Here is a 12,235-nt window from a genome sequence, read left to right as displayed (position 1 = left end):
CTATCATTGTTTTGGCATCCATATGTCTTGTGAGACCCTGGATTTCTACCAAGAAAATATTATTTCAGTGTGTTGGAAGAGAGAAGTAATGTGACAGAGGCCAAAGTTGTATGGAAATGCATCAGTGGCCCTTGCGGCTGGTCTGCTCTCTCCATGCTCCCCCACTGATATCCAAGGGAAGGGCAATGTCCAATATCAGTGCAAAGTATTCCGGAACTAAAAGAAACACTGAACTGTTTATTAAAGATTCCAGTTCCAAATTTCTGATTTAACTGACCCTGGTACCTTTTTAAAATCAACAAAGACAAAAGACAAAGTTGACCTCAACCAGATTTGAAGAAAGGACAAAAACAACTCACATCAATCACTGACCACATGGACAGTCATTGGAAATGACCCTTTCTTCTGTTTCAGTCTCAACTGATGAACAGGTTTCAAATCTAACTCATAGTTGGTGTGTGTGTGTGTGTGTGTATCTTCATCATCATCGATTAACGTCCGGGTTGGACGGTTTGACTGAGGACTGGAGAGCCAGTGGCTGTACCAGGCTTCAATCTGGTCTGGCAGAGTTTCTACAGCTGGATGCCCTTCCTAACGCCAACCACTCTGAGAGTGTAGTAGGTGCTTTTTACGTGCCACCGGCAAAGGAGCCAGTCAGGGGGTACTGGTGTCAGTCACGATCGGTTGGAGCTTTTTACATGCCATGGTACTGGAGCCAGTAAGCCAGGCCTGGCAACGAACACATTCGGATGGTACTTTTTAAGTGCCACTGGTACAGGAGCCAGTCAGTGGGATATTGACATCGACCACATTTGGATGGTGCCTTTTGTGTGCCATCGGCACGGGAGCCAGCCAGAGGGCACCAGCCCCAGCTATGATATTGGTTTTACTTGACTCAACAGGTCTTCTCAAGTATATCATATCGCCCAATGCATCAGGAGTATTTTTAACAGGGCAGGACATGATTGGCTGCCATCTCACTTTAGTTGCTGGGTCTTCTCAATCACAGTGTATCTCCAAAGGTCTCAGTCAGAAGTCATTGCCTCTGTGAGGGCCCAATGTTTGAAGATCATGCTTCACCACCTCATCCCATGTCTTCCTGGGTCTACCTCTTCTACAGGTTCCCTCCACAGTTAGCGAGTGACACTTCCTCACACGGATGTCTTCATCTATACATAACACATCACCATACCAGCGCAGTCGTCTCTCTTGCACACCACATTTGATGCTTCTTATGCCCAACTTTTCTCTCAGTGCACTCACACTCTGTCATGTGTGCACACTTACATTACACACCATCACCATTTAATGTGTTTTCCATGCTGGCATGAGATGGACAGTTTGGCAGGATCCAGTAAGCCATAAGGCCATGTCAAGTTCCAATATGTACTTTGGCATGGTTTCTCTATGCATATATGTGTGTATATTGGATTTAAAAACAGGAGAAAGAGTATTCAATATATGTTATAGACTCTGTAGACCTTATTAGTTTATTGTTCAAACTTCCATCACTCGTTCCATCACCACTCACAAACTCTTGTCTTCAGGCAACAAAAAATTTTTGTCACCTGAAAGATTGCATATCTTATAATAATTCTATCTGTCATTGGATTACTTAGCTTGTCAGTAATACTTTCACAGGATTAGAGAAAAGGGAAGAGGGAGGGAGGGAGAAGCGTCCATCACATGAAGTAGAGGGAATGTAATTATAATGCTTTCATGTGATTAGAGGAGAAAGAAAAAGGAGAGAGAAAAAGAGGATAAGGTAAAGAGTAGATATATAGATATTCCAGTTGGAAAAGAAAGAAAAGTGAGTTGTAGAGTAAGATAAGGAAAGCAATGGTTAACAGCCAAAAGTGCTAAGCATGATAATAATGATCGACAGAAAGACATTTCTTTCTACTAGAGTAAAATATGGGAACAGTTAGATGGTAATAATAACTGGACAGTTGTCACCAAAGTAAATGACTGTTCACTAAAGAAATGATAGAAAAGAAAAAAGTTTAAGAAAAAAAAAAAAAACAGTTTCATATTAGAGGAATATTTACCAGTGGTTCTCCAAGATAGATCTCTGATCCATGGGTGAGCAGACAAGCCTCTAAACGCAGAGGTGGGATAACATATTCAACTACTTCAAAGTACTTCTTAATCTGAAGAAGATTTAATAAAAGCCTGTTATATAGTAATAAAAAAAAAAAAGAAACATACATCTATTTGTAAACATACACATGTATACACACATATGTACATATGCATAGATATACATACATGTACACACACACACATATATCTAGGCAATTATGTGGACAAACAATTCAAGTATATTAAATATAAAAGATTGGGTATGTAGATGCAAAAAAAAAAAAAACAAGAGAAAGCAAAAAGTGAAGGTTTCCCTGATGATGAATATTTAAGTATAAATATATAGATATTTATATATTAATATATCAAACTTACAGAGAACAAAAGACAGGAGAAGAAAAGTGTTATAAGCCCAACAGCTGTTTCTGGGAGCTCAGAGATCCATTATAATGTTGGTAGAGGTAGTTCATCAAAGTATGCAGGCAAAATATGTTGATTGCCTCCATTGTGGCTTGCACATTGTGATGGACTACATCTATTGACATTACAACGGATCTCTGAGCTGCCAGAAACAGCTGTTGGACTTACAACCCCTTATTTCCTACCATTTAATTTTGCCTGTCATTTGTACTCTCTGTATGTTTGGTCTATTCATCTATAAATATTTATATATTTACACTTAAATAGTCATCGTCTGAAAGTCTTCACTCTTTGCTTTCTCTTGTTTTGCATGTATACCTATTTCCCATTTCATAACTCAAGCTGTTACCTTTAATATATTTAATTTGTTTATCTGCATCATTTCCTTCCCCTTATCTACTCAACTTATACCCTGTATGTACAAAATATATTTTGTACGTACTTTTGTAATGTACAAATTCTTTTTATTCTTCAACATGAATAGTAACGGATAGTGCCAGTCTGATGATGGCAGAATCATTAGCAGACTGGCAGAAATGCTTACTAACATTTCTGCCATCTCTTTACATTCTAAGTTAACCAAAACTTCGAAGTCACTGTCAATACTATTCTTGTTAAAGAATTATATATATATATATATATATATATATATATATATATATATATATATATATATATATATATATATATATGGTCTTGCAGATAAATTGAGACCAATTTTAAGCAGTTGGCTTACTGGGTTTAGCATTTCATTTTTTGACAAAACCTTGCTTGCTTGAAAATCTAATCCTCCTCTATTTTTCAGGTAAATAGCGAACTGGTTTGAAAACAGAAAGTCACAGAACAACAGAATCATTCCAACATTGTTGTTTTGGCATGTGTCAGGCACATCACCATCATCATCGTTTAACGTCCGCTTTCCATGCTAGCATGGGTTGGACGATTTGACTGAGGACTGGTGAAACCGGATGGCAACACCAGGCTCCAGTCTAATTTGGCAGAGTTTCTACAGCTGGATGCCCTTCCTAACGCCAACCACTCAGAGCACTGCCAATAAAATTGTTGACAAAACTCCTAAAACAGTTTATAGTGTGTATAAACAATTTAAAGAAGAGGGAAAAATTGATAGAAAAGAACACAGGATTTGAAGTAGTTCCAAGCACAATCCAAAGTTTCTTGCTGGCCTCAAACACTCGATTGAAGCCAACCCATCGACATCCATGACAACTCTTGCAAAGAAATGCAATGTGTCTCTTTCCACAGTGTCAAGAGCTGTAAACAAGACCCTCAGCATGACTAGTTACGATAACACTGTCACCTCCGAACAGCCAAGGCCAAAACAATCAGAGCCAAGAGATGCCCAAAGCTTGTCATTCCTCAGGCATCAAGGTGCAGGAAAAACTCTAGTGTTTGTAGATGAGAAGTTCACTGTAGATACTGAAGTGAATCACAAATTCTCAACATACAACCCTTCTGACACCCTCCATGTTTGACACTAAGACTCCAGCCTCTGTGATGGTATTTGGAACCATGGCAAGTGATGGGAATGTCATGGATCCCCACTTCATTGAGTCTGGCTTGAAGACTGGCACAAGAAGAACTCTGTTACTTTGGATAGAGCAGAAGTTTAGGCTTGACAATGTGGTGCTTATCCAAGATTCTGCACCATGCCATGGGTCAAAAGCAACACAAGCCTTCCTTGAGGAGAAGGTGCCATTTTTTTTGGAGAGGTCCAACATCTGGCCCAGTGATAGCCCAAATCTCAACCATCTCGATTACTTTTTATGGGGCACACTTCAAGCAAGGACCAATGCTTCACCACACTCAAGGGTCAACACTTTGAAGACCTGCATTGTTCGTGCAACAAAATCAAAAGGGCGGAGGTTGCAGCAGCTACAAAAAAAACTTTGTTCTTCTTGTGTGGAGGCAGTAATTATCCAAAAGGGCAGCCATATTGAGTGATAAATGTTTTTGTTATAATAAATGTTAAATTAAAATTATATCTGTCTACCACCATTCTTTTGGTATTTACAACCAATTTTATGCATCGTAAAAATTGTCTCAATTTATCTGCACTATACCTTTAGAGGTAGTGGATAATTTCGACTACTTAGGGAGTCTAATTAACTGTGGGGAACAATACACAGAAAGTGTAATCACTAAAATAAGAATAGGATGGAGAAAATTCAGAGATCTTTTACTGCTGCTGGCAACCAAAGGTCTCTTTCTCTCTCCAAGTGAAAGGAAGATTGCATGGTGCATGTATATATATATATAGCAATGCTACATGGTAGTAAGAAATGGGCCCTGAATGCAGAAAACATGTGAAAGCTAGCGGGGAGAGAAGCTAGTATGCTTTGCTGGATGTGCAATGTCAGTGCACATGTGTGACAGAGCACTAGTGTTTTGAGGGAAAATTTGGACATATAGAAAATGGATGCAAGAGAGATGTCTGTGGTCGTTAGGTCACGTGATGCATATGGAGGTAGACAGTTGCATAGAGAAGTGCTGATCACTTAAAGTGGATGGAACTTGTGGAAGGGGGGAAACCCAGGATACTGAGCCTTACGAAGAAGGTAAGTAAGGACCAAGATATCTGGTACGTTGCTGTACTCAAGAAGAGCCATCCACCATAGCAGAATTGATGATGGGGCCATGTAAAAAGCACTCGGTACATTCTATGGAGTGGTCGGCATTAGGAAGGACATCCAACTGCAGAAACCAAGCCAAAACTGACTATGGAACTTGGAATGGTCCTTGACCTTATCAGCTCTGGTCAAACTGTGAAGACCTGTAAGACTATGAAGAGGAGGACAAAAGTGAAGGCTGAATCTTGATGAACTCTGACCTTCATGCTAAGTTCATCATTGACTCTTACTTTACTTTGTACATAGCTTATACACCACCATACGTGGAGTGTGGAAAAAGTGTAGAAATATCAACAAAAAACAACAAAACAATGTATTAGCTTCAGATGCAAAGAAATAGTAATATTGTTTTGGGCATAAGCTCTTCATCAAGATGTGAGAATGACAGAAAAGTTAAGAAAAAGAAGAGAAAGGCAAAATGGAGAGCTAGAAAAGAGACGAAAGAAAATTCCATGTACAAGAAGTGCTATTCCAGAAAAAAATAATAAATAAAAGTACCTGGTAAAGTAGGAGATTCAAGATGGGTTTCTGTAGTTTGGAATTTTTGGAAAGGCAATCGCACAAACCCTGAATAAAAAGAAATGCTTAATAAATGACAGTTTTTTAAGTAAATCAATCCAGATTGCAAGAGAGTCAACTTTTTCACTTTGAAAACTTGATACATATTCTGACAGACAAAAAAGGGTCCACAGCAGTTAAAGGAAAACACAAGGAACCAACAACACTTGTCACCTCAGTCCTCATCCTTATTTAACATCCATTTTCCATGCTGGCATGGATCGGACAATCTAACAGGAAGTGTCAAGTCAGAAGATATACCAAGCACCATTGTCTGTTTTGGCAAGGTCTCTGCAGTTGGATGTCCTTCCTAATGCCAACCACTTTAGGGGGGTGGACTGGGTGGTTTTTACATGGCACCAACTTCTTTGTATGCCTAGTACTTATTCTATCGGTCACATTTGCCAAACCGCTAAGTTACAGGGACGTAAACACACCAGCATCGGTTGTCAAGCGATGCTGGAGGGACAAACACAGACACACACACACATATATATATATATATATACACATATATACGACAGGCTTCTTTCAGTTTCCATCTAACAAATCCACTCACAAGGCTTTGGTTGGCCCAAGGCTATAGTAGAAGACACTTGCCCAAGGTGCCACGCAGTTGGACTGAACCCGGAACCATGTGGTTCATAAGCAAGCTACTTACCACACAGCCACTCCTACGCTACAAAATATTTTGTGTAATAACAGTCTCTTACATTAGCATTAGGCCACAAGTTTGCAGGCAGTTGTGTAAGTTGACTGAATTAAACCCACTGTATTACAGGTTGTCTATTTTATTAACCCCAGAAACTGCTACCAGTTCTCCATACTTATATCAAATCCGTTCTTTGACATTTTAGGATCAAAAGTATCAATCAGCTTGATAGAATTCAGGGCTTGAGAAGAATTAGTAGTGACAAGCATGCACTTTCTGTAAGCAGCATCATTTAATGTCTATTTTCCATGTTGGCAAGGGTTGGATGGTTTGACAGGAGCTAGCAAGGCCAGAAGCCACACCAGGTTCCATTATCTGTTTTGGTATGGTTTCTACAGCTGGTTCCAACACCAACCACTTAATAGAGTGAATTGGGTGCTTTTTTATGTGGCACCAGCACTGCAACACTGACAGGTTCACCAAGTATCTTGCATGACCAAAAAAAAAAAAGAAAAGAAAAGTGGAATAAGAAAGGGTAAAAGCTGTAACAAGAATCAAACTTGGGTGTTACAACTGTTGAGTTAGTTTGTTGGAAGATTAAGTTGAAGAAATAAAATATATTTCACTTACTGAATATATTATGACTCGTATTTCAGCCTGTTGACTAAGACATCTCCGCAAATTTCGGACAATTTCCAAACACAAAGTACTGTTAGCAACAGGATTATATTTTGTCTGCGAATGTACATCAACTGAAAGCTGGATGTTTTTTGTGGAAGAGAAAAGAATAACATATAAAATCATGACAAAATGGAAATGTGCTGAGAGAAAAATTAGGCATAACAGGAATCAGTGCTAGTATGATTATGTGAGGTGTGTGGATGAGGACAGCTGTATAAAGAAATGCTGATTACCAAGTTTGGATGGAGCTTGCAGGAAAGGAAGACCCAGGAAAACACAAGACAAAGTAGTGAAGACCAAACTACAGATGTTGAGCCTCAAGGAGGTGGTGACAAAGGTTCACAATGATAGGTAACTTGCTGTGCCCAACACCTGTCCATTTTATTAAAAAAGGGCCTGCTCAAAAAGCATATTATTTGTGTCGATGTCCCCAACAAGTCTCTCCCTTATTACTCATCTTCCTAATACCCACTCCTCCATCACTCACCTACTATAATTATATAACAACAGACCAGCAGCACATATCTCATTACCCCTTCTTGTGCGACCACTCACCCTCCCTGAAATCAGGTCTCTTGCATTCTATCATTCTTTAACACATTATTTTCTACTGAACACCTCTTTCACCTCCCACCTTCCCCTGTACACCCTCTCATACTGCCAGTGGCAGTTCCATCACCCACTATTACCATCCCTAGCACTGAGCATCTCTTTTGTGCCCCGTCTCCTGGATTTTACTTAGCTGGGCCAGTCTTTTCAAGCACAGCAGATCACCAGTTGTCTGGGTCCTTTGTCATCACATGATTTTATTTGTTTTTGGTTCTGATGGAGAAGGATTATTTTCTAATAATGTGGTAAAAGTGCATAAAAATTATGAAATAATACTTTACTTGACTCAAAGAAAATGTCTGATTCATCTGGCTACAAGGAACACTGCCAACAATACGGAACTGTTTCAAAATCATTAAGAACCCTCTGGCACTCACTTTCCTTGCATTTAGATGTCTGAAAGAGGATTGAGATCCATAAATTAATTAACATTAAAAAAAAAAAAATTCTGATGAGGATAAAATCTAAGATAAATACAGTATAAAAAATCAAAAAAAAAAAAAAATATTCATAAAATGGCTCTGGAAATATATTAATAACAAAACTGAGTGAAAAATCTGTCAGACAAAAGAGATGGAAAATATATACAAGAGAACCATATAATGGGTAAGTAACCTGCTAGAAATATTAGCTGACTCTCCTTGAAATCATACTCTACTGTCTTGGGAAAGGGAGGAGACATTATATGTGGCCGTTGACAGATTAAGTCTATTTCTGAAAATGAGATTTGTTAGTTATAACTGGAATATCTTTGAAGTCTGATCATTTCAAGTTCACCTAAGCCTAAAAATAAACAGAAAATATAACAAAGACCAGAGAATATTTTATTGCTGGCTGCCAAGAATTATCAAAATAGGACCCAATTCCTAGAATGACATTCACTTTGTTACTTTTACGTTGAGATAAGAACTTTGGGACAAATTGGCCAAAAGCTGAAATTCAACTTGGGACTGGAACAATAGAATGATTGCAATACAGAATTCATTCTCATCCGTCCATAACCTCTCACCAAACACCACCGTGGTATATATTCATTCTAGACGTATTATAGTCATGTTATTTACCTCTCTTTAGTCTCCCAATTAGCCCTCTGTGGCTTTTAAACTAGTATACAATAAAAAGAAGACTTTTACATGGTTCAGTCCGCATCGGATTCCTTCAGCAGTTCTAACACTGTTTTGAGATGTTTGCTTTTATTCTAAATATATTTATTGAGAATGGATGAGGACAACTATGTGAAAAAGTGTCACACCCTAACAGTGGAGGTAACCTGTGGAAGAGGCAGACCCAGGAAGACATGGGATGAGGTGGTGAAGCACGACCTTCAAACGTTGGGCCTTACCGAGGCAATGACAGGTGACTCTATCCTTTGGAGATATGCTGTGCTTGAGAAGACCCGGGTAACCAAGTGAGACTGTAACCATGGCCTATGCCAGTGTAGCATAACTGGCCTAATAAACTGTGCTTGAGAAAACCTGTTGAATCAAGTGAAATTATTGTTGTGGATGATGACACGTAAAAGCACCCACTACACTCTCTGAGTGGTTGGCATTAGGAAGGGCATCCAGCTGTAGAAACTCTGCCAAATTAGACTGGAGCCTGGTGTTGCCATCCGGTTTCACCAGTCCTCAGTCAAATCGTCCAACCCATGCTAGCATGGAAAGCGGACGTTAAACGATGATGATGATGATGATGATGATGATGCCAGTGCCACCCAACTGGTTCCCGTGCAGGTGGCATGTAAAAAGCACTATTCGAGCATGGTCATTGCCAGTGCCACCTGACTGACCCTCATGCTGGTGGCACATAAAAAGCACCCACTACACTATCAGAGTGGTTGACATTAGGAAGGGCATCCAGCTGTAGAAATCTTGCCAAATCAGATTGGAGCCTGGTGCAGCCTTCTGGCTTGCCAGTCCTCAGTCAAACCATCTGACCCATGCCAGCATGGAAAGCGGACATTAAATGATGATGATGATGATGAGTGAATGCTATTAGATGAATAGTGTATATGAAGGGAAATTAGACATACCAGAAAAACTGCACAAATTGGGAATTAAATGTATAAAAATCCTGATATTGATACAAACATGATGCATCAGTGGCTGTATCTGGACTTAAATCCTTAAATCAGAAAAAGAAGGCTTCAACATAGCAGTGTTCTGCCCTCTAGAAATTACCAAACCAACATTCTTAAAGATGATGCAGATCCTTTTGTGGTACAAGAGAACCAATTGACCCCCACTTGCATCCCTCATCTCTAGCTACTCTATGTTGGCCTCAAATGATTATATTGATTGCCATAAACTTGGGGACTGGACTTCACCACTTGAGAAAAGAGTGGTCAGTGTTTTGACTCCTGTATGAGAACCAGTGGGGACACATAAACCTACCAAAGTAGTAGAAAATAAACAGATCACCATTCTTTGGGATTTTAGTATTTAGACTGATTGATTTATTCAGGCCAATAGAGCAGAAATTGTGATGGGAAATCAGAAAGCATATTTGATCATAGATACGTCAACCCCAGCAGACAGCAACACTTGTTTAAAACATTTGAAAAGTTCAGTAAATATAAGGACCTTGAAATAGAGGTCTCAAAAATGTGGAATCTGTGAACAACAACAACTGTACCTGGGATCAGCAGAGCTTTAGGGTCAATACCAATTGGCATTCTTAAACACTATGGCCAAATACCAGGAAACCCTAAAGTATCAGAGCTGCAGAAAATTATTCTCAGAGTTAGGGCCCACATCCTAAGAAAACCACTGTCTTTTAAAATCACAAATATTACAACAAGCTTTTAATGAAACCCTAATTCTCAGCCCCTTTTCCTGAAAATACAATGCTACTCATATATAATATCCCCAGTAAAACATCTAACTTGTTTCTTGAGGTGAGACTTGCAACAAATTGTATAAAACAAAGCAACAATAAAGTAAATAATAATAATAATAATAATAACTGTTCTTTTATAATGTAAGGAGAGGGCCAGTAATTTTGAAGGAGGGGAGTAAATTGATGCCCTCAACCCAAGTACTTGACTAGCACTTTATTTTATCAACCCCTGAACATCAGTCTTGGATTTGAACAAAGAACAGAAACTGATGTTGTTATTGTCATCATTAAGGCAATGAGTTAGCAGAATTGTCAGCATGTTGGACGAAATGCTTAACAGCAATTTGTTAGTCTTTATGCTCCGAGTTTAAATTTCATCCAAGTTGATTGACTTTCATTTCTTCAGGGTCGATAAAATAAGTATCACTTGAACACTGGGGTCAACGGTTCTGACTTACCCACCACCTCCAAAATTGCCGGCCTTGTGCCAAAATTTGAAGTTATTATTATTATTTTCCCATCACTTTAATGACTCTGCTATTGATTGCCACAAGAAAAACAACAACAACATTTCTCACCTGGAGAACATAGATTTACGTAGCAGCAACATGAGTGTGTCACGCAAAGTTCTACTAAATTTCAAAATAGGTTGCAGGATGTCTAACAAACTGGCAGCTGTTTTTGGTGGCAAAGTTGGTAAATGATCAAAGATAGTTGTGAGTTTCTTGTCAGAATTTAACAGAAGTTGGGGACTGGTCTTCACCACTCGAGAAAAAAGATCTGAAAATAAAAATTTAAAAAATAATAATAATAATCATCATCATCATCATCATCGTCGTTTAACGTCCGCTTTCCATGCTAGCATGGGTTGGATGATTTGACTGAGGACTGGTGAAACCGGATGGCAACACCAGGCTCCAATCTAATTTGGCAGAGTTTCTACAGCTGGATGCCCTTCCTAACACCAACCACTCAGAGAGTGTAGTGGGTGCTTTTACGTGTCACCCGCACGAAAACGGCCACGCTCGAAATGGTGTCTTTTATGTGCCACCCGCACAGGCCAGTCCAGGGGCACTGGCAACGATCTCACTCGAAAATCCTACGGGAGCCAGTCAGGCGGTACTGGCAACGGCCACGCTCAAAATGGTGTCTTTTATGTGCCACCCGCACAAGAGCCAGTCCAGGGGCACTGGCAACGATCTTACTTGGCTTGCCGGGTCTTCTCACGCACAGCACATTTCCAAAGGTCTCGGTCAGTAGTCATCGCCTCGGTGGGGCCCAATGTACGAAGGTCTTGACTCACCACCTCAGCCCAGGTCTTCCTGGGCCTACCTCTTCCACGGGTTCCCTCAACTGTTAGGGTGTGGCTCTTTTTCACGCAGCTATCCTCATCCATTCTCACCACATGTCCATACCAGCGCAATCGTCTCTCTTGCACACCACAACTGATGCTTCTAATGTTCAGCTTTTCTCTCAAGATACTTACACTCTGATGGGTATTCACATTGACATTACACATCCAACGGAGCATACTGGCTTCATTTCTTGCGAGCTTACATATGTCCTCAGCAGTTACAGCCCATGTTTCACTGCCATGTAGCATGGCTGTTTGTACGCATGCGTCATACAGTCTGCCTTTTACTCTGAGTGAGAGTCCCTTTGTCGCCAGCAGGGGTAAGAGCTCTCTAAACTTTGCCCAGGCTATTCTTATTCTAGCAGCTACACTTTCAGCGCACCCACCCCCACT

The 12,235-nt window shown here is 39.8% G+C and overlaps 1 protein-coding gene across 2 annotated transcripts in view; it reads right to left on the bottom strand.

Moving 5' to 3' along the window:
- Nucleotides 1-12,235, bottom strand: part of LOC106870749 (Fanconi anemia group I protein) — a 103,596-nt gene that overhangs the window by 31,368 nt on the left and 59,993 nt on the right. For both annotated transcript variants that reach the window (XM_014916943.3, XM_014916944.3), the window contains exons 14-18: nucleotides 11,067-11,268; nucleotides 7,932-8,046; nucleotides 6,991-7,119; nucleotides 5,649-5,717; nucleotides 2,049-2,150 (exon numbers count right to left, since the gene is read on the bottom strand). In XM_014916943.3, the coding sequence (XP_014772429.1) occupies nucleotides 2,049-2,150; nucleotides 5,649-5,717; nucleotides 6,991-7,119; nucleotides 7,932-8,046; nucleotides 11,067-11,268 (617 nt within the window). The remainder of the gene's footprint in view (nucleotides 1-2,048; nucleotides 2,151-5,648; nucleotides 5,718-6,990; nucleotides 7,120-7,931; nucleotides 8,047-11,066; nucleotides 11,269-12,235) is intronic.

This window comes from Octopus bimaculoides, chromosome 2 (genome assembly GCF_046866305.1).
Source record: "Octopus bimaculoides isolate indiv1 chromosome 2, ASM4686630v1, whole genome shotgun sequence".
In the NCBI taxonomy this organism is placed as follows: domain Eukaryota; kingdom Metazoa; phylum Mollusca; class Cephalopoda; order Octopoda; family Octopodidae; genus Octopus; species Octopus bimaculoides.
Note: the sequence above shows the minus strand (reverse complement) of the source record. Positions and strands in the feature narration are given on the sequence as shown.